The following is a 24,111-nucleotide window of genomic DNA, read 5'->3' on the forward strand; positions in this document are numbered from 1 at the left end:
ACATTGCCTGGTTCCATGATGTTTGTGTCATAACCCCACCATCCATCCTATTCCACAAATCTCTATCATGGCATATGACAGAAAATAAGAGAAACCGATTCCCTGGTGGACCACACCACAAGAAAACAATCATGGTTACTGAAAAGTCCACAACTATACTTGGGGGCCACAAAACTGATTATGTGAAATCCAACCTATCTAGTTCATATGTACCGTATTATGCTCACCAACTAGATCATAATGGTGACTTTTCATAATTTACTCTGTATGGTGGTGTGGTTCACGTGTGATTAGAATGTGCATCAAAATGTTTTCTCATTGTTGAAATGAATGGACTACGAATGATGTATATTGTGTTGTCTCTACCATTTGATAGATTATACAATTACTTGTACAAATCATTTAATGGAAACAAACAAATTCAAGAGACATCAAATGGTATTTTTCCGTATGGATGTTAAGGTAGAGATAATGGATTTGCAAAATTTTCAATGTCCTCACCTTTAGTGGAAAATAATGAATAATTTATCTATCATGTCAATCGGTTGCTTACAGTCATAATATATCATATTATGGAGTTAGGGTAAAATCGTAAACAAGGTCATAATGTATAATCATTGTTCATCACGGGAAGTAGGTTAGCGTCATTTTAAAAAAATATATTTTTCCACCAAACTAAATGTGCAATATGAACAATGGTCATATGAGACAATTAATTCCAAAGACCACGAGGATAAATGGTTGCAGCAGTTGCGACACTAGCCATGTCTAAGGGTGTACACAAACCGAGCTAGCTCGGTTCGCTCGCTCGAGTTGACTCGAAAAAGCTTGATTCGACTTGGTTCAAAGCTGAGTTCGAGTCAAGTCGAGCTGATTTTTTGAGCTCGAAATTGAGTTTGAGCCAGGTTCGAGCAGGCCCCAGCTCGACTCGACTCGGATCGAACCAATTTGGTGACTCGGTTACTTTGCCATTGATGTTGCTCACCAATTGTTGGATAAAATGACTCAACCAAATGTGGCCGGTGGCAAGGAAGGTTTGGCTAGTGGCAAGGAAGGTTTGGCCGGTGACAAGCAAGGTATGTACATTAAACAAATACCTTTTTTTTTTTTTTTGGTTTTTATGTTACTTAAAAGGTGTTTGATAAAACACCTGTAAAACCATTACCTCTGTTTTACAAATAGTGGGATTGTAAAGTTGCAGTTCAGGTGTTTGTGGAAATGCCTCAATGATGAACTCGGCCCGAGTTGGCCCGAGTTGTTGACTGAATTGAGTCGAGCTGGCCAATCAGGCTCGAGGACCGAGCCGAGCCGAGTTCGAGCTGAGGTCAGCCAGTGTTCGGGCTGAGGCCAGCTCGACTCTCTTCGACTCGATGTACACCCCTAGCTATGTCTACTGCCATTTTCACTGTGGCAAATTATTACCGTCGGTGTCTCTATAAGGAGCCACCAAGGAAACGAAATCGCGATAGGAAAATATTTATAATCATGATTATCCTAAAGACCAGTAATACTGTTTATCCCATTCAAGAATGAATAGGGACACTTTCTTCCTAATATATGCCATGGTGAGAGATAATGATAATTTGTTGCATGACATGAGGCATGTGACTTTGGAGGAACAAATGGTCATTTGCCTATACGCGGTTAGAAGATAACATACTTAACCATGTAATTAGCCACAGGTTTGTACAATTCGATGAGACTATAAGTCAACACATTAATAAAGTTTATGGATGCCATTGTGTCACTCTACCCTAACTGCGCAAAGTTCCATCGACTTGACACCCTGCACAAATAAGCTCAAACTCCAATTGATGCACTTATTTCCAGGTACACTCTTAACCAAAATATTTGTGTGGTGTGTTTTTTTTTTTATTTGTCTAATCCACATGCTATAAATAAATATTCTTAAATTACTTTGCCAGATAGGATTGCACAGGCACAATAGAAGGCACAGGTCCCATTTGTCGAATTATCATGCCATGGCATTCAGAAATAAAAAACATGTCATTTTACAAAATGGAATGGTGGCTTGCTCTTTTGATGTGAGGTTCGTGTATGTGCTTGTTGGGTATGAATGATCGACCTTTGATGCAAGGGTTTTGAGCAACGCACAAACTCGTCGGTTAGGGATCATCCTACCATACATGGGACCTTCCATGTTTCGACGACATGTATTAAGTATATAGGTAATTTTGGGGCTTTGTAGATTTACATGGTGAGTGTAGGCTATGTAGTTGGTCAGTAGCGTTGGATTTTTATGACTTGCTAGATCCCCATTCGTATATTTATCCATATCATTTTTGGCCATCATCCCACAATTTGACTACTTGATTCAAAACCTACTTGACTTCGAAGGCCATTCTAAAGGTGGCCGTTCAATCCCCCATATGTGATCCACATATGCATTCAATTTGAATCATTATATGCCTGTTACCAAAAAATGTCACACGATAAATGTATGAGTGATGTATATTTTACATGCACATAACGTTACGGCCATATAACCACTTCATGAGACGCTTTCGACTTTGAATGGCATGACGCAATATGTTCCGTGCAGGGCATGGGTGGAATTTTGATTAAAATTGTGATTGAGCACCGTTCGCAAATCCACACTGACTAAAGTTGAGCATTGAGTCGAGCCAAGCCTAATTCGGGCTAACTTGGCTCAACCCAATTTTTAAATAGACCTGACCCAAACTTGACCTAACTCGATACCGAGTCCAACATGCATGACCTGATCCGAATTTGGGTATGGCCTGAACTAACCCAAATCGAGTTTGATCCAGTCACAGGTACCAAGTCGGGTCAAGTTAGTGCCGAGTTGGGTCGGGTGCAATGAGTATCCGCGGGCCAAAATCACAACTCATAACCTAGTTGCACATGTCTAAATTGTTGTCTCTCTATCAACTACAAGACATCTCGGATTTGAAACGTCGAATCCGGGTTTTTTTTTTTTTAATATGTATGAGTTGAGTTAATGCCGAGTCATATTTCGAGTCGAGCCAAGTCGAGTTATTGGATGACTCGGACTCGACTCGGTATGAGTTTGGATTGGATAGAGTCTACTCGGTTTGGATCAACTCACCCACTTGGGTTGGGTCGAGTCGAGTCGTCCCATGCCCAGCTTAAACACTAGCAATGTACATTGTCCACACGATTCAAAACAGTGTTTACATCAATCAATGTTGTTTTTTTAAGTCGAAACATGGCCCACCCAGAAGGGCGCTAATTCCGACATCCGTTTCCTCTAAACCCATCTCAACACATGATGTGATGTGTTGTTCTAACCAACTCAGTACAATGCAAGACAAATCACCAATCTAACCACGCCCTACGGTGTGGCCCACTTGAAATGTGGATTTGCTTCACTTTGGGGACAATGCCCTAAAATGAGCTGAAAAACTAATGGATGGTGTAGATACATAACACATGCACAAGGTGGGCCTCACATTAAGGGAAATAACCGCTAGGTGGGCCCCGTGGTCAGGGAAACACCCATAGTGACGCAGGGATGAACATGATGAGGTCAATCACCGTCTTCCTCAAAGATAACTATTCCAAATCCATGGAACTTCTCTGGACTCCCGACAGAGACTTCTCGAATCCACGAGAAAAGAATTAAAAAAAATATAAATAAATTCAAATAAATTCAAAATTTAATTGATTATTAGAAATAAACAAGTTCACAACCCTTTAAATAGGAATACCAAGCAATGAAAGAGAAATCAAAAGCGAACTATAACTAGAACTTCCTAAAATTCGTAACTTACCATAAATAGTAAATTTACTTTTATAATAAATATCCTATGTGGCTTAACCGCTTTATTCTCCTAATTATTCTAAGCACTTTTCATGTTGGACACAACTGCTAAAGCCCAACGGATGAATAACTATAATCAAAATAAAACTTACTATTTATAGCAAAAACAGAACTAACACATGGAATTCGGCCGTTGATGTGATGGAATATCACAAATTCGGTGTGGGCAACCTGGCATGGCCGGGTTGGTTGGCTAAAGTAGCTCGTCCAACCCCAAAATCATATATGGTATGTTGAGTAACTCACTCTAGCATGCAAGATATGTCCGTTTTAAGGTTCCGATGGTCTTGATGGCTTCTGCCTCTGCTCGGGCCTTCTCTGGTCCATCTTGGACATGAAAATGTCCACGACCCGCTCTACATCACATAGTAACACATAATCCGCTCCCAATAGAGAGTTATTGTTTTGGATATGCCCCACCCACCGACCGGGCATATCCTAGAGCCGGTTCTCAGATTGTAACAAGCTCATGCCATGTATCATACAATAGTATGTTAGGATGCACATTAAAAGTGTCAAAAACAGTGTTTTAAGTATCGACGATATCGACCGATATCTCCCACGATATATCTTGTATCCCATATGTGCGATGCGAAATGCACAAGTAGTTGGATATATCCCACATGTTCAATCCGATAAATATTTTCGATTTTTGGTTTTTTTAATCATGTTAAATCAATTTCAAATTGTTGCAAATTCATGATTTTTTTATGCATCCATGATTTTTCATGTTTTACATGAGAAATCTTAGATTATGAGTTTCGATTTCAAGTTTTGGAAGATATGGGCTAAGTCGAGGAAAATTGAATAAAATCAAAATTTTACATTTTCTCGCAAATCAGTTGAAACATGTGTTTGAGCATAAAATTAAACGTATGTATAACCTGATATAGTGATTATACATTTACTTTTGAATATATTGACTCTTTTCTGTTATTATAAATGCCTTCGTACATTTATAAACTCTATTAATAGACTTTGAATATACTTCATCAATTCAGTTAGAAAATAAATAAACCATGATTTTATACAAAAAAACATACTAGATGCACTTATTTTATACAGTGTTTTGATTTATAATAATGTATAAATGTATTTTTTAATTATTATTGAAGTTTAATTGAAAAATTCAACCAATTGTTTGCGTTCATTATTTACCATAATAAGGATACATTATATATCCCATGTAATAACCGACAGGTATCGGTCTAAAATATGATAGGTACAAAATTCAAGTGGGCCACATCACAAAGAGCAGAAATTGAGCGCTCACCATCGAAACTATTTTGAGGCCCACAGAGGTTTTTTATCCACGTTATATTTGACTTTTTCCCTCCATCAAAGTGGGAATCAACTTATCAAAGGGTTGATGGCATATAGACATAACCATGGGCCCAGAAAAGTTTCAATGGTGTGCGTTTCCATCCCCACCGTTTCCTGTGACGTGTTCAACTAAAGCATTGTACCTGCCTAAATTTTAGGATCTCATCGTCAAATGATATTGAGAAACTGATGGACGGATCAGATATCACGAGGCCCAGCGATGGCCCCCGGGCCCCACGGAACATTGTGTTACTGGAACCCTCTCGTCGCAGGATCATTTCCATGTTACCACCCAAAGCAGAGAAACAGGTCTGTAGAAGAGAACGTCAACGAAAATGAAATCAGATAGTCCAAACAAGATGACCCCCAGCTCCTTGACATTTCACCCCCGCAACTCCACTCCGTAGAAAAGAAGACACCTCCCGAAACCTAAAAAATCCGTAAATAGGGAGACATCGTACCCCCAAAAATTTGATATTCTCATCCATGCCTCCACGCCCTTCTTCCTACCAGCGATGCAAAAGAACAGGTGGACAGAACTGGCACTGCTCAGAGAAAGCGATACAAGGAAGAGCCTACTGCGAGAAGCATCACTTACAGCAGCGAATTAGAAACCAGAGAAGGAACGAGAAGATTAGGATAATGAATTCTAGGGAATCCGACAACGATGATGGATACGGATACGTATACGAGGACTTCGGTCCGATTGCGGACGGACGGAAGGCGAATGAGAAGAAGAACAAGAAGATGAAGATTAGGTTCGAGGGAGACGACGATGACGATTGGTGTGGTGAAGGACGGAGTAAGGTTGGGGTTGGGAGGAAGAGGAAGAGGAGGATGGAGTACGACGAGGATGCTGAGGAGGTAAGTGAGACAGAGTATCTGATGAAGAGGGTGGCGAGAGATCGGTCGAAAGCGGGTTTCTCGAAGAGGATGGACGGTGGGGATTGGGGTTTCGGAGAGGATGGGATGGGGTTTGGGGAAAATGAGAGGGATTATTGGGAGGAGGTGAGGGATTCTGGCAAGGGTTTGAAGAATTCCAACGCTGGGGGGAGATGGAATTCCAGAGGGGTCAAGAAGGAATTGTTGGTGAGTTCTCTTTTCTTCTCTTCTCTTCTCTCTTCTCTGTTATTTATTTATTTATTGGAAATTGATATCTATATCCACCCTGATCAATTTGCATGCACCCATTTTCCTTCTTTCTGTTGCTATCTCTGCAGAGGAGTTGATATTTACTACCACCCTGATTGATAGATCCACCCTTTTCTGCTACCTTCTCTAATAGATACATACAACGTATTGTTGTTGCAGTATAATTAGAAGAGAAATTTGTCACAGGTGCACTTGTTGCAGCGTACATTGCGAGTGACTTCTCTCACATGCAAAATGTAAAGCGAGGCACATGTACGTGGTATCTGAGCCACGCATTAGGTTATCTCCATTTTTTAGATGTCAATTCTCAGACATTATGCCGATCTGATCATCAGGGGACCTGCGGCTCACATGTATGCGTTTGAATTTGGACTGTTGGTCAGTTTTTCTTAAAGTTAATTTGTCAAGTACACATTTGGCCCACCTGATGACCAAATGTGCCTGATTTTTTTTTTTTTTTTTGAGATATGTCATCAACTGTGGGTGACTGCTCCAATACCACATGCGTGACTTGTTTCCACATGTAAGGCGAGTTCATTTAGCATTTCTCTTACTATAAAGGCTGGGTGTTGTCAGTCAGGGCAGATGTAAATAGAGGTCCATTTTGGCACTTCTTCTGAATTTATTTTGGCGGTCTGTTATTGCTACGAGGAAATATATTGAGCATGTTCATCCATAGGCATGCATGCACAACCACCCTACACTTTGATATGCTTGTAAATAATTCCAGATCACTTGCTCCACCATAGGTGGGTTATGTACTCAAAATCGGATTGAGTGGACAATCCTAATCTTTGATGAATGCTCATTTTAGACCCTTGACTCCCACCCCCCTCCCCACATGATAGGAATATGAGCTACCCACATTACAGATTTGCAATAATGGAGATGGACATTTTAAAGGTTATATATAAGTATAAATAAGCTTGTGTAATCTAATGAGTTCAGGAAATTTATGAATAAATGGTACAAGTATTTCGATCATCATTTTTTGAAAGTGGAGTATTTGATTGGTCATCATCATAGTCTTGTCCCAGCTCTTTGGTATTGGCCTATGCTCATAGTAGCTTGTAAAAGTTTGATGGTTGGCTGCCCACCTGACATCAGCCCTCTTTTACTGGGTCGGGGACCAGATATGGCAATTGCTACCAGGCAGAATTTAGTGGTAGTGTGGTACAAGTATTTAAATAAGGTTGAGAATTTTGTAGGGCAAATTGTACAATGATATTTGTCCCTTTCCTTTTTAATTATTTTCAGTTTTTATCTTTATCTTTTTTCCTTTCAGTTTTGTCCGATACACATCAATTCTTAATGTGGAGATATTGTTGCTGCTGCTGCTTCTGCTATTTAGACTTAAATGTATAAGTCACCAGCCAATCTTGTGCTGGAAATGTTGTACGAAAAGGGTTATGACTTATGAATGACAACAAAAGATTACATATATGCAATTACTAGGCTTGCAATGTAGTTGTTCAGGTGATTTTGAGCAAAAAGAAATTGTACATGGAGTTGAAAATGTAGTAGTAGTGCTGGGATTATCCATTAATTGTTTTCTGCTTCAGCTTGATCATGAGACATTGCACAACAATCCTTAAGGTTTTGCTTATCCTTTTTTAATGTTCTTTTATTTTTAACCATCATTATTTGGTTGATATTAGCTATTATCTTCTACTTAAGATGTGTTTTTGTTTTTTCCAGATCTAATTGCGAAGCTTTGGTTTGTAGGATGTTACTAGCAAAAACCAGAAACAATTAAGTTCATCGGAGAAGAAAAACTGGAATTTCGATGCGAGGATGCGGAATTCTGGGGAGGGGTGGAGGAATTCCAGTGAGGAGCCCAATAACTCCAGCAAGAGAAGACGGAAGGTTGGAAATGGAGAAGCAGAGATTGGATTATCGGTGAGGACTGTGAGGGTTATTTTCTTCTTTGGCCTGAGCATGAACCATAGGACATGAACAATCCTTTAGGGTAGTTTGGATACAGGATGTTTGAAAACTGGATTTCACTAAGAATTTGGCTTCCTTGTAATCTCTGTCACATGAATCTAGGTTATTTGTAAAGTACAGTTCTAGAATGTTTTCATGTCTAAATAGATTCAGTTTTTCTTGAACTCATGTTTATATTGCCTGCTGGAGTTGTTTTCAAAAATTGAAGATTTAACATAGTTTATCCAATACATAAAAGTCTGGTGTACATTCTTAGTCAGTGATGTTGTACAAGATAAAATGGATGGCTAAATCAAGCTGACCGATCACATGCACTGAACTTGATTTGCTGACCACTTTCTTCTTTGGCTGTCGGGTTGATGGCCCTCAATTGGATGGTTCGGATTATCTGATTCATTTAACTTTGGGGATATATTCATCCATGATGGGCCTACTATTGGGATGATCCAGAATGACCTACTCGCATACCTCTAAGCTCGAACATTACTGTATAATAAGCATATGAAGTAGGACAATATTACATGATAGGTTACATGGCATTGGGGTTTCTCAACCACCCTGTGGTGCACATGCATGGCAATCAAGCTGGCCAAATTGTAGGCCACACTATGGATGGCTGATGGGATTTAAGAGCAATCTGATTGAATGATTCTTACCACCAACTTTGCATTTTTATTTTTTTATTTTTTATTTTTGGAGAGGTAACAGCATTTTATTGAAAAGCATGCCAAAGGCGAGGAAAGAATACAAAACCAAAAAAGAAAGAAAAGAGACTCCCAGGATGCAACCTAGGTTTCGTTTACATAAATTGCCCAATTCGAAATAAGATTACCGATTGTACAAATCACTTCTTCAACAGACACAAATGTGTTACGGAAACAACACTCATTTCTCACTCCTCAAACTACCGACAAAGTAGCCATGATATGAAGCCTCCATCTGGCTTTAACGGATTTCCCGCTCACACCACCATGCTTGGCCCACAGAAGTTCGTCCACTGCTTCTGGCATCACCCAAGTAATACCAAAAAGGCCAAGGATATGGTCCCAAATCTTCTTCACAAATGAGCAGTGAATTAAAGATATGGTTGATTGATTCCCCATTTTGCATACACAAAAGGCAAATATTAGGTAATACAAGGTATCGTCCTTGGAGATTGTCAATAGTGAGGATTTTCTTTTTGCCCACTAACCTGATATGCGAGGAGGGGGGCTGTGGTACCACTGACAGAAGGGAAGCGGAGGGTCACAATAAGGAGGAGTAAGGATCAAATGGTATAGCGATCGCACCGAAAACTTCCCAGAACAACGAGCGACCAAACTAAGGAATCCACCTCCTGAGGAGTAGGAGAATAGTCCTTAAGGAAGTCAAGCAGTTGAACGAGTTCACCTCTTTCTGTCTCCAATAGGTTCCTCCGACAAGGCGGGGTCCAAACAAAAGACCCACCGCACATCGAATAGCATTTCGCTACTGAGATGAAGCGGTTGGTGGAGATGCGGGCCAAGCTAGGGAATAGAACTTAAAGAGGTCTATCATCACACCACGCGTCGACCCAAAATCTGAATTGAGTCCTGTTGCCAAGGGAGAAAGCAAGCCCTTGGTGAACCAATTGCTCGGTAGCCGCAATTGATTTCCAAATAGAAGAAGCTCTATATAAAGAAGACCTTCGAATAAACCACCTGCCAAATTGCGTGCTGTATTTGCTTGCAATAAGATCTCTCCACATCCTTCCAATCTCGGTATCGAATCTCCAAATCCATTTGCCAAGAAGAGCTCGGTTCATCTAATCCAGGTCTTTAATACTAGCACCACCTGCAGATATCGGCCTACAAACCTCTTCCCATTTCAGTTGGTGAAACTTTTGCCTCTCACTATTGCCTCTCCAGAATAGGTCTCTTCTCATCTTTTCCAATCATTACATAATCGATTGAGGGCATTTAAAAAGTGACAAAAAGAAAATTGGCATATCAGTAAAAACGACTTTAAAAGGGTTAAATGGCCTCCAAAAGAGAGGTATTGGGTCTTCCAACTTGACAAATTTCTCTCTATTTTTTCGATAGCCTTATCCTAAAGGAACTTTAGAGGTTTGCCTATGCATAACGGAAGACCCAAATACGTTGTCGGGAAGTCTCCCGCCTTACAACCAAATAAACCAACAAACATAAGAAGATTTGTGCTGTCGATGTGAATCCCTAGCATTTTTGACTTGGCTAGCTGCATTTATCTTCAGTCCCGATATAGCCTCAAAGCACACGATGATTTTCTAAAGATTGTCTACTAATGGCTTGTCCGCATCACAAAAAGGAGAGTATCATCTGCATACTGGAAATGACCATTAAAGATGAGATGGCTACAGATCCAAATTCAACTATTAAAAGAGGATAGTTAGGAATTTTCACCCTTAGTGATAGTTAGGATATATAAAAATGGTGGGTGTTTTCAAGTTGGATGGGCATTTGGTCCTTTGGATGTTGTTGCCGTCGGAGTCGGACGCTTAGAGTATACTTGAGGAATGGTTGGATAAATCTGGCAGGTCAATCAATGATTTGTTCAAATGGGGGTGGAGTGGGGTTCTACTGGTTGAATGGTACGGATTAGGGTATGGGGCACCCCCCTCCACAATGGGATTTTGAGAGACATTCCTAGGATCTTAGCTATTGGTTCCTGCTTGTTGTTGATGATACGATGGACATGAGTAGATCTAGTCCTCTAGCCGTAGAGGGAAGAGTATTTGTCGTCATGGTGAGAATCGTGAGATAAGAAGGGGAGCCCTTGAATCCTAAAGGTAAAGCCATAAAGGGAGGCCAAAAGATGCCGTTTGCAATTGTAGGATGGCCAAAAAACCGTGGAGAGAAAAGGCAATGTACAAGGAAAGGCAACATAGAGGACATCATGATGTTTCCATTGAGAGCTATTGGAGTCAGTCCAGACAACATTTTAAATATTAGTATTAAGGCCGTCTTTGGCCCCCAATTATGGATACAATATGAGTAGATACAATTATAGGCATATTATGTTTGGGGGATGGGGTGGTTATGGATACCATCCAATCAAGAAAATGTAATATTTTGTACCTTTGAAAAAAAGAAAAAAAAGGGAGAGAGAATGTCATATTTTGAGATCCCAATTTATCACCAAGAGATTCCTTATCTACTCATCTCAGGAGAGATGATGATCTTGAGGTTCCTGTGTGTGTCAAAATAGGGTTTTATAAGCTGATTAACTAGAGAAGGCAAGGGGTGGAGGTTTTCTTGGTCTATTTGTCAACCTTGAGGATCTAACTATTCTTTTGCTCTACTATAGAGATCATGGATAGGGGTCCAAGTGCTTCATCCATCAAAGTTCTCGCAGTAGGTAGTTATTCTGGATATCTGGATGAGGGTAGGATGATCATCTTCATAGATTGGCTTGGCATGGATATGGGTAACTAGAGATTAGAGTGTGATCCTCCTCTGGACAATTTAGTGAAAGTCCAAATACAACCAACATATGCTGCTACACTCCTGCATGACCAATCTCCTTTGAGCTAACAATATCCTGTTAGGTTTGTCATTGCCTCAGATCCATAATTCTGGACCAGAGCTATCCCCTTATTCAAAAACCCAACAAGCGGGATCTATGTATATTTAGTAATCCTGTTTAAATGGAGTGCATGTGTGCAACATGGGTAGGGGATGTATCTACCCACACGGGTTGGAAAGACATTAAACCTGCATCTAACACTTGGGTAGAGGCATCTGCCATATAGGCAGGCATGGGTAAAACCCGCATTTGGAAGCAGTGCTACCAGGATCGACAATATATATATATATATATATATAAGATTCACATGAACGTGCCATCAATGCAATATGACTAGAATTCATTCTTAGTTACTTGAATTCACACAACAATTATTACTTTCACAGCACACAAGTATATATACAGGCATAATTAAAGAAAAAGAAACTTCGAATATAACACATTTGAAATACAAACTAACTATGCTATTAATGTACAATTGATGTAACTATCATGAACTAAATAGAAGGATTCAAGATGGGATCACTCACCTGACGATTTAGCGACGATAGCTGTAGAGTAATCTGATAGAAAATCAGGGAATACCTTTTCTTTGTGAGCATCTTTCTTCTTCTTCTTCTTCTTCTCTCTCTATCCCTTCTCTCTGTTCTATCTCTCTTTTCTTCCATGTTTGATAAATCCCAGGAAAGAACACATGTCCCTCTCTTAAGAAGGGAGAGTAGTTCCTCTTTTGATGAGATGAGGAGAAAATCTATCATTTGTTGCAACTACTTTGACCAATTTCAAATCATTTGAAATTTGAATTTGATTTTTTTTTAAAAAAATAAAAACCTGAGGTGAGGGGAATCGAACCTTCGACCATTCTTTCTCAGAGAGGTAGTCCGAATCCCTTGGTCTATTTGTCCATTTTTGTTACTTAAGGTAGTGGTTAATTCTTGAACCCTGTTAATAGGTGCGTATGCATGGGACATGTGTACGTATGAAAATAGAATGTTATTACATTCTACCCCCCTTAAAGAAAAAAAATCGTCCTCGAAATTTACCTGGGTTACGTTATCGAAGAGGTGAGGATATTTTTCCCGCTTTCATGATGCTTCATTTGCTCCGTGGTGAGTCCACAACACCTTGATTAATGGTATGTTCTTAGTGCATAGAACATCCTCCTTGCGCTTCACGATTCATACTGGTTCTTCCACATAGGATGTATTTGCACGAAGCTCGAGGTCCTGCCAATTAGTGATATGTAAAGCATCCTTTTCATACTTTCGTAACATTAAGACATGAAAGGCGTTGTGGACACTTGTGAGCTGTGGTGGCAATGTGAGTCGATAGGTTTCTACTCCAACACGCTCCAACACTTAAAATGGTCCGATATAACGGGGTGCAAGCTTCCTTTCTTACCAACCTTCAATGGAGAGACTTTCAGAAACACGTGATCTCCCACAAAGAACTTCAAATCATGCCTCCTATTATCCGTGTAACTTTTCTTCCCGTTCTGGGTGGCTTGTAAATGCTTTCTAATAATTTCTATATTCTCGGAAGCCACCTGAACGATTTCTGGGCCAATCAATCTCTTTTCACCAACTTTTGTCCAACAGTTAGGTCCCCTACATGATTGTCCATATAAAGCCTTGTAGGGTGCCATTACCATACTCGTTTGATAACTGTTGTTGTAGGCGAACTCGGTGAAGGGAAGGTTCTCATCCCAGCTTCCTTTAAAATCCAGAGCGCAAGCTCGCAACATGTCCTCGAGTATTTGATTTACCCGCTTTGTTTGACAATTGGTCTAGGGATGTTATGCTGTGCTGAAGTCTAGAGAGGTGCCCATTGCTTCTTGTAAGCTTGTCCAAAATCGCGAGGTAAAGCGAGGGTCACGATCTGATAAGATGGATCCTTGATGTGAGGTCTAGCTAGCTCATCCATTGAGAAATTTATGTGTATTAGAATGAAATGAGCCAACTTCGTTGGTTGGTTGACGATCAATCATGGTTCTTTTGAGTCTTAGGCAATCCTACAATGAAGTTCATAGATATAAAATCCCATTTCCACTTAGCTATTTTCAATAGTTGCAATAGACCTGCAGAGCTCAAGTGTTCCGCTTTCACTTGCTTACAAGTAAAGCACCTAGAGACGTACTCAGCGATTTCCTTTTTCGTATTCTCCCACCAATATTGTCTCTTCATATCCTGGTACATTTTAGTACTCCCAAGGTGGATGGTCAGTTTGGACCTGTGTGCCTCATTTAAGATCTCTTCTTTCAACTCTGGGATGTTGGGTACACATAGGCAGTAGCGGTACCAAATTCCTTTATCTGTGCCAATTCTCCACTCCGACGTATCATCTTCTCGGTGTTGATCACTATCTTTTGTAATCATTCATTTTCGCCTTGTGCTTCAATAATCCGTCGCACCAAGGTCGGCTCTACTGATATGTTGCACAGATTAACCTGCAGCTCATCGAGTCATAACTTGATTTTGAAATCTTTCACAACGTTTAACATTTCCTATTCCCGAATCATCAAGATTGGCCATGGTTTTCTGCTTGTCCTGTTCTCGGCTCAATGCATCTGCCTCCAAGTTAGCCTTGCCTGGATGTTAGCAATGTGTAAAGTCATAATGTTTAAGGAATTCAAGCCATCTTCTCTATCTCATATTCAGATCCTTCTGCGAGAATAGATACCTGAGACTTTTGTGGTTTGAGAAGTGGTCAAACTGTTCACCATAGAGATAATGTTGCTAGATCTTTAGGGTGAACACTATTACAGCTAGCTCTAGGTCGTGCGTTGGGTAATTACGCTCATGGGTCTTAAGTTGTCTAGATGCAAAAGCAATCACCTTGTCGTTCTGCCTAAGTACGCAACCTAGGCCCTTAATCGATGCATCGGTGTATAGCACGAATTTTACTCCATCCGGGAGAGTAAGCACTAGGGTTGTCGTTAATCATCGCTTAAATTCATTAAAAGCTTTTTCACAATCATTGCTTAACTTGAAGGGTACTCCTTTCCGAGTCAAGTTTGTCAATGGCCTGACAATCTTAGAAAATCCCCTAATGAATCTTTTGTAATATCTGACGAGTCTAAGAAAGCTTCTGATTTCCAAAACATTGGTGGGCTATTCCTATTTTAATACATCCTCTATCTTAGAAGGGTGTATTTTCTAATCTCTCCTTCAAAACCACGAGGCTGAGAAATTTAACATTCTCCTTCTAGAATTCACATTTCGAGAACTTGACGTACAATTGATTGTCCTTCAGGGTCTGTAGCGTTGTCCTTAGGTGCATGTCATGGTCTTTATGGGTCTTTGAGTATATCAAAATATCATCGATGAATACAATGACGAATTGATTCAGATATAGTTGAAGGATTTCGGTTAATCAAATCCATGAACACTGCCGGCCGATACGGGGGCCGTAACGGCCGTTACGACACGTATCATAACGGTAATGGTGGTGGCCGTTACGACCATCGTTACCGTTTTGGAATACCTTGTCTGCAACTGATGGCATCTTGATCTTAGGTCGATCTTAGAAAAATACTGTGCTCCTTTTAACTAATCAAACAAGTCATCAATGCGAGGCAAATGATACTTATTCTTGATTGTCACCTGATTTAAGCGACGGTAGTCTATACATAACGTCATCAAACCGTCCTTCATTACAAATAAAATCGGTGCGCCCTAAGGTGCTGTGCTTGGTCAAATGAAATTTTGTGCCCTTAATTCCTCTAACTGCTTCTTTAACTCATTTTGCTCCACCAGTGTCATTTGATAAGGTGCCACAAAAATCGAGGTAATTCCAGGCATGTGCTCGATGCTAAAGTCTACCTTCCTACGTGGTGGCAAACCCGGTATGTCCTAAAAAACTTCTGAAAATTTCTTTACTATCAGGATTTGATCCACAATTAATTGTTGTGGCTCTCCGTCTTCTAGGGCCATGATGCGTTCGATTTTCCCGTTTTTCTTCCTCTTTAATCTAAATAGTGCTCACCTCGAATCGTAAAAGTGACAATCTTCTCATAACAGTCTAATTTGGCATGATACGGTGTAAGCCAGTCCATCCCGAGGATGACATTGAATCCCGACATGTCCATCACTACCTGGCGAGCATTTGTATACTGCCAATCATAATTGGGAATGATCTACATATCTTGTCTAAGGTAACCGCTTTTCCCACAGGTGACACCATGGTGATTTTTTCACTAAGGGTTTCTGGCTTTAACCCTAGTTCTCTGACTACCGATAATGCAATAGAGGATATAGTGGCGCCGTAATAAAATAATATTGTAACCAGAACATCGAGCATGGTGGCCATACCTTCCATGACATTGGGTTTTGCTTCTTGATCCTCGGGTGGTGCGAGAGCATAAACACGCGTTTGTGGTGGTTGCCTAGGCGATTGTCCTCCTTGGTTTTGGGGCAATGCTAATAGAGGTCGCGCAACTGGTTGTGGAAGCCTAGCTTGCTAGAACTGCTGCGATTTTGTCGTTTATTGAAGAGGAAAAGAATGTTGCTGCTGCTGAGGTTGCCTTGGATACTGGTAAGGCGCTTGAGCTTGTTGCTAAGGTGCCATCTGCCGTGGGCAAGCTTGGCCAGAATCTTTAAGCCAGGTCCTGCAGACTTGAGCAGAGTAGCCATATTTTTCGCAATACTTGTAGTTTCCGTAGAAGGGCCGATCTTTGATTTCTCGATACATTCGGTTGACTTTCTGTCCTCGTCTATTTTCTTGTGGTTGTTACAGGCTAGGGGCTGTCTTGTTTTTGCTTCCGGTTTTTCTGAAAAAAATGTATCTCATGCATACACACCTATTAACAGGGTTTAAGAATTAACTGCCACATTAAGTAAAAAAAAAAGGATGGATAGACTAAGGGGTTCAGACTACCTTTATGAGAAAGAGGGGTCGAAGGTTCGATTCCCTTCGCCTACTTGCAGTTGTTTTTTCTTTTTTAAATAAAAAAAATAAATCAGGTGTTCTCATGCATACTTGCAGTTTTTATTTATTTATTTATTTTTTAATTTATATAAATTCAAATTCAAATTTCAAATGATTTGAAATTGGTCAAAGTAGTTGCAACGAAGGAGAGATTTTCTCCTCCTCATCTCATTGAAAGAGGAACCGTTCTCCCTTCTCAAGAGAGGGAAGTGTGTTCTTTCTTGGGATTTATCAAACACAGAAGAAACGAGAGAGAGAGAGAGAGAGAGAGAGAGAGAGAGAGAGAGAGAGAGAGAGAGAGAGAGAGGCTCGCAAAGAAAAGGTATTCCCCGATTTTCTCTATTAGATTACTCCATAGCTATCCTCGCTAAATCGTTAGGTGAATGATCCCGACTTGAATCCTTCTATTTAGTTCATGATAGTTTGTATTTCAAATGTGTTATATTCGAAGTTTCTTTTTCTTTAATTATGCCTGTATATATACTTGTGTACTGTAGAAGTAATAATTTTTGTGTGAATTCAAGTAACTAAGAATGAATTCTAGTCATATTGCATTGATGGCACGTTCATGTGAATCTTATATATATTGTCGATCCTGGCAGCACTGCTTCCAAATGCGGGTTTTACCCATGCCTGCCTATACGGCAGATGCCTCTACTCAAGTGGTAGATGTAGGTTGATGTCTTTCCAACTTATGTGGGTAGATATATCCCCTACCCATGTTGCACACATGCAGTCCATTTAAACATGATTATTGAATATACATATATATACTCTGTTCACTATCAATGATTTAATGTGGCAGAACCTTGGTGGGAACTTCTCACTAGGCCTGGCCAACTCACACTTTATTTGTGGAAAACCAAATAGATGTAACTGAAGATGAACTAGTTGTGCAAGGTCAAGAGGAGGCGGCCGAGCTGGTGGATGACCTTGGAGATTGATGGCCCTACTTGTCGGAGGGAGAACTAGCTGCATTGGAATAGTCCAATTTCCTTTTCATTTTGTCACTTAGGATGTGAATTTGTAACAAGACCTTGAATGGGTGGGTCAATAATCAAACTCATTTAACTTTATAGATGTTATCTTGGAACTTAGATAAGTCATTTTGTAATAGACTTTTGCCTGTTGTTATTATGATATTGCTGTTTTAGTACACATTGTGTACAAGTCACACTGTGAAACTCGGGACTGGAGTGTGTACTTGGTTCTTGAACTTTAGGTTGTGACAGGTTGGTATCAGAGCCCATGCTCAAGTTTAACTAGGGCTTAGGGTCGACAAAGCAAAGAGTAACCGGTAGATCCCAAGAATTAGAGACTTAAAACCTAGGGTTGCTTGTTGAATGCAAAGACTCTGAACTTAAGGTATTCTTACTTTTATTACATAAACTAGGTTTACATTAACCATAACTGCAACCTACAACCATCGTTTTATGCGAAGGAAATGCCTCATAAGAAGACTGGAAGTATATAAGATTTAGGCATTTAGCACCTTCCGCTAGTGCCCCATTTCTCGTGGCACATTTTGTAGGTCTTGCTGTGCCTGAAGTATTTGAAATCTCTCAAGGAGGACACGATGAGAACGTGCCGAATGAGTTTGTGGAAGAACAAGTTCTCGGACCACCACCCGCTGGCCATCCTGATGGTGCTGGTCCTAACACACAACCTTGGGATGCAATGTTAATTCAAATGGCTAGCATGATGCAGCGACAACAATATTAGTTTACTATTCAGTGGAATATGCTCTCCACACTGAGTCAGATGCTGTAGGCCCCCAAAATGCCCCTTCGTTCAGACCCGAGCAACCACGGGATGTGGATATATTCAAAAAGTTCACTAAATTGCAACCCTTGACCCAGCTGTCGCAGAGAACTGGCTGAAGCAGATAAATAATACACTGGAAGTGATGAACTGTTCTAATTATTGAAAGGCCAGGCTTGCATCATTTGTGCTTGAGGGCGATGCAAACATCTGGTGGAAGTCAGCAAAGAGGACGGTTCCTCTTGGATATGTTTGGGCATGGTGGGAGTTCCAAGATATGTTTTACGAGAAATACTTCCCAAAGACGCTCTGCAATGAGAAAATGGCGAAATTTATGAACCTAGAGCAAGGATCCATGGCCGTAGCCCAATATGAAACCAAGTTTGCTGAGTTGTCTCGATATGCTCCAAAGATGGTAGAGGATGAAGATTTCGAGCAAGGTCTTCGCCAGAATATTCAAACCAAGTTTTGCTACTTAGACATTGAGAAGTTCCCACCAAGGTTCTACCACATTAAATCAAGATAGTAAACAGTGTGTGTGTGTGTGTGTGTGTGTGTGTGTGTGTGTGTGAAACCTGCATCTGGAAGCAATGCTACTGGGATCGACTATATATATAGGATTCTGTGTGTGGGTAAAACCTGCATCTGGAAGCAATGCTACTGGGATCGACTATATATATAGGATTCACATGAACGTGCCATGAATGCAATATGACTAGAATTCATTTTTAGTTACTCGAATTGACACATCAGTTCTTACTTGTACAATACACATGTATGTATACAAACATGATTAAAGAAAAAGAAACTCCGAATATAAGTACAAACTATGTTATTAATGTGCAATTAATGTCACTATCTTGAACTAAATAGGAGGATTCAAGTTGGGATCCCTCACCTGACGATTTGGCGAGGATAGCTATGGAATAGTTTGATAGAGATAATCAGGGAATACGTTTTCTTTGCGAGCCTCTTTCTTTTTCTTCTCTCTCCTCTCTGTTCAATTTCTCTTTTTTTTCATGTTTGATAAATCCCAAGAAAGAACACACTTCCCTCTCTTAAGAAGGGAGAACAATTCCTCTTTCGACGAGATAAGGAGGAGAAAATCTCTCATTTGTTGCAACTACTTTTACCAATTTCAAATCATTTGAAATTTGAATTTTAAAAAATAAAAAATAAAAACCCGAGGTGAGGGGAATCAAACCTTTGACCCCTCGTTCTCAAAGAGGTAGTCCAAACCCCTTGGTCTATCCGTCCATTTAATTGTTAAACCCTTTTAATAGGTGTGTATGCATGGGACGTGTACGTATGAAAATCAAAGGTTATTACGGGAATTACCTACCTACATCAATGGGGTCATTGACAAGGGTCTAAAGATGGAGGGAAGGAGTTCTTGCCGATTGAAAAACGAAGATTGGATCTTGGAATGTTAGGGGCTCAGCGACCTTGATTGAAGGCTGGTTGTGGAGGATCTGCTTAGCAGAAGAGTGGATATGGAAGTGCTTCAGGAACTGAAGTTGGAAGATTTCAATGATTGTAGTATATCTATGGGCTTCCTATTAAAATTTCTCGGCTTTAAAGACAAAAGGAAAGACTAGGGGATTTTATTATAATGTGAGATGCAGATTCTTTGCTTGTAGAAGATGTTCACTGAGGACCTACTCCCAATTTCCCTCAGTTGCATGCTGGTGAAAGATGGATTTAATTGGCGGTTAACAGCTATATACAGGACAAACGACCTAACAATGCTAGAAGATCTTTGGAATGAGCTAACGACAGTCAGTAGGAGGTGGAGCATGCCTTAGACTTCAAAACTATCAGGTTTGAGCTGAGATCATTAGGGGTAGTAGAATCATGTAGAGATTTGTGGATTTCATTGCTTCTGATAATCTGATCAATCTTTTGTTGGGTGGATGCAGGTTCACTGGTCAAATAATTAAAAAAAGCTTCCTTGATGGTTTTTCTTTCATGCAGATCCCTTGGGACGTTGCAAAGTTGCTTGGAAGAGAGGAGCAGGTTCACATGTAGTTGGAACCATGGATAGGGACAAGGCTCCTTAAGGCATCATCTTAAAGATTTGAGAAGCGAGTAGAAAAGATCCTATTTATCCTTGGGAGGTATAATCATGCTCATCAAAGCCGTGCATCCAACCTCCCAGTTTACTCTCTTTTCAAGATGAGTAAGTGACAAGAAGGATTGAGAAATTGCAAAAAGACTTTCTTTGGGAAGGAAACCCTAGGGTCATATGTTCCACCTTGTGTAATTGGAGGATGTGACAGAAGTTGAAGACAGCAGGAGGCATCAGTTTTTGAGGAGTGCTAGAGAAAATAACTGGGCGTTACTCAGGAAATGGTGGTGGAGATTTGGGAACGAGATGTATGTGATGTGGAGAAGTGCTATTAGCAGAAATTTGATGATTTCGAAGGTGGCTGGTTCCCTGGATTCCGTCAAGGAACATAGGTTTGGAGAGCGTTCGGTGCGATAGGGAGAGGGAATGATGAGTACAGTAGATGCCTCCCTAACAGAGTGCAGAAGTCCGAAATCCAATTCCGTTGTTGGATGTGACAACAGGTTTCAGTTTTGGATGATGTTTGGATTGATGACGCTTTGTTGGTCAATGCTTTTCCTTCTCTCTCTTAATAAAGAGGTGAAAGTTTCGAACTGTTATGACTTATTGAGTACATGAGGGTAATATGGTTTGGAGCATGACCCTTTGTGGAGATCTGCATGAGCACAAGATTGGTAATTTTGTAATGCTTCTGGAAAAACTGCAAGGTGTGTGCTATAAGCCTGTAACCCCTTGGCTGAGGACAAAGGGGCCTGGAATTGGACATAAAAAGAGAGCCGTCTCTGCGAAATCCTTTCTTTCGGATTCTGATAGCTCTGTTTTGAGGCTTGAGAAGGTGTGGAACTATCGGGCCCTTCCTTGAGTTAAATCTTTCGCTTCAATCATTGTAGCCAACCAAACCCCTCACTGTTGACAACCTCAAGAAGAGGAGGAATCAGGAAGCCAACTTTTTATCTATTGCAAGTCCTCAAAGGCAGACTTTTTTGGGCTGGCCTGGTCCCGCAGAAGGTCTCTGATGGACCGCATACTGATCTAGGGCCTGAGAGAAAGGGCTATTCCATCCCTGCAGGAGTCGATCCCGCCTGCTGTAATACGAGGGATTTGGAAAGAAATAGACTCAGGATTTTTAAAATCAAGGATCCTCAATGGAGTCGTTAAAGTTGAAAATCCAAGCCATGGTTTCGAGCTGCGCCTTGATTCTTCCCGATTTCAGAGGAATCAACGCATCTGATCTACTTTAGGATTGGAAGTCTATTGTCTTAGGAGCAGGCTAGGGCTTGTTTTGGCTAGTGGATTCATGATAGGGACCCCCGCTTCAGTTGAGGGAAGTCTGGTTCCCCTTAAGGAGAATTCAGGTGGAATGATTTCTGGTTATCCCTCTGACTTTTATATTGGCTTTTTATTCTTCATGAATTATCACTCTCATTAGAACAGGATAATTAGGATTATTCGATCTGTGTCAATATCAGACCATGATCCATAATCTATCCATCAAAAAAAAAACATGATCTACCCATGTTGGGAGCCGCAATCTAGATGGTCTGGAATTCCATACGTGTATGCCTTGCATGCAGTGGATAAGCACCACAAGTCAAGAAATGACAATCACCATAGTCTGACTGTAAAATGCGTATGTCTTTTAAGTTCCCAAGTTTGTGTCCCTGTGAATCAGTCTTGGTTTGTTGCCACTTTATAAATTTCTTTCTATGGTTGGTGAATCAAGGCTGTTCATCTTGCTGGCCTTAGCCTGAAATGTAGAACCACATCTAATAGAGGATCCAAATCTCTGATTAATGGATGTCTGTTCTGTTCCCATTCAAAAGCCACCGATATCTGAGTAGACATCCCTGATGGCTGTGGGATGGTTCATTGCCACTTATGCTCTAAATGTTATTCTATGGTTGGTGAATCAAGGTTGTCCATCTTTCTGGCCTTACCTTAGCCTGCAATGTAGGACTGCATCCAGTAGATGATCCAAAATTTTGGTTAATGGATGTTTGGTCCCATTCAAAAATGAAAAACCGCAGTACACATCCCTGATGGGCGTGATTTGTTATTGTGGCCCATGCATGATGATACCTACCTGATAGGCAATCTGGATCTATTGTGCTGTTAGCCATGCATCCAGTGATGAGTGGCTGATGCAGGACAATTAACTACTAGCTCTAAAAGCTTGAACTGTTAGAGTATGGCGAATTAATTCCTTTATCTCATAGCCCAGACCCCATATTGCATGGGTTAGGACCTCGGCTGAACCCCCTTCGTGGGCCCCAAATCACATGGGCCGCCTACCCCGAGTGTCCTCGCATCCCACGGGCTACCCCACTCGAGCTCGGTGTGAAATGCGCATTAATCACCCTCGGTGAGAAGTCTCGAATACGAGACCTCCCCCGTGGGCCCCAAATCACATGGGTCACCCACCCCAAGTGTGTCCTTGCATCCCACAGGCGACCCCACTCGAGCCCGGTGTGAAAATGCCCTTGCATTAATCACCTCCGGTGAGGAGTCTCGAACACGAGACCTCCCGCTCTGATTCCAATTTGATGCAGGGCAATTAACCACTTGCTCAAAAAGCTTGAACTGTTAGAGTATGACAAATTAATCTTTTTATATCATAGCCTAGGCCCCACATCGCATGGGTTAGGACCTCGGCCGAACCCCCTTCGTAGGCCCCAAATCACATGGGCTGCCCACCCTGAGTGTGTCCCCGCATCCCATGGGTTACCCCACTCGAGCCCGGTGTGAAATGCTCATTAATCACTCTCGGTGAGGAGTCTTGAACATGGGATATCCCCCGTGGGCCCCAAATCACATGGGTCACCCACCACGAGTGTGTCCCTGCATCCCATAGGCGACCCCACTCGAGCCCGGTGTGAAAATGCCCCTACATTAGTGGCACCGAAAAGAATCTGGTTCATCATGACCAATGGTGGCAGTGGCTCGTATCTCCTCCTGTTGGTTGCCATGAGAAGCAGACATACATAAACCCATGACGGATGGGCAGGGAGAGAACCAGACAGCGGTATACCTGATTTCTTTCTGTTTTCGTTTTGCCTTTTTCTTTTTGATCATTCTTTGACTAACTATGATAATTATTTAGTTGATTTTAATAATTCTCTTTTATTTCAATTCTAATTGCTGAGTTGTGTATTTGTTTCCTTCTCTTCCTTTTAATGAAGTTTTGCTTATCAGACAAAAAGAAATTCTAATTGCTGAGCTTTGCTTTGTTGGATATTGATTGTAAAAATTAGGAAAAGGTGAATCTAATCAGGAGTAAAGATTGGGAATCTGGGGAGGGGACGGAATATTCTGAGGATGGGCAGAAGAATTCCTGTGAGGAGCAAAGGAACTCCGGCAGCAGGAGAGGAAGGAATGATGTAAATGGAGGTGCAGAGATACGAATGTTGGTAATTTTTCCCCTTTGACTTGAACATGGCCTAGGACTTGATGAATCCGTTATGTTTATAATGTTTATCATCTGTTTTCTTTCTTTTAAGTTGTTGTTGGTTTTTTTTTTTTCCTGTTGTTTTGTGGTTGTTGCATTCATGTTATTGGTTTACTGAATAGCAAAGAATTAGAAAGTTGT

The 24,111-nt window shown here is 40.8% G+C and overlaps 1 protein-coding gene across 6 annotated transcripts in view; it reads left to right on the top strand.

The window, feature by feature from the left end:
• The first annotated feature begins 5,440 nt into the window (after positions 1–5,440).
• The window catches only part of LOC131241195 (uncharacterized), a 57,759-nt gene continuing 39,088 nt past the window's right edge, over positions 5,441–24,111 (top strand). The window contains exons 1-3 of one of the 6 annotated variants that reach the window (XM_058239916.1): positions 5,441–6,238; positions 8,027–8,200; positions 23,777–23,928. In XM_058239916.1, coding sequence (XP_058095899.1) covers positions 5,636–6,238; positions 8,027–8,200; positions 23,777–23,928 — 929 coding nt within the window. In that variant the 5' untranslated portion in view covers positions 5,441–5,635. Of the gene's footprint in view, positions 6,239–7,855; positions 7,898–7,999; positions 8,201–23,776; positions 23,933–24,111 lie in introns of those variants that run through there. The other 5 variants (XM_058239914.1, XM_058239919.1, XM_058239918.1 and 2 more) reach the window with 5 other exon arrangements.

The sequence above is a fragment of the Magnolia sinica genome, chromosome 3 (assembly GCF_029962835.1).
Source record: "Magnolia sinica isolate HGM2019 chromosome 3, MsV1, whole genome shotgun sequence".
Classification (NCBI taxonomy): Eukaryota; Viridiplantae; Streptophyta; class Magnoliopsida; order Magnoliales; family Magnoliaceae; genus Magnolia; species Magnolia sinica.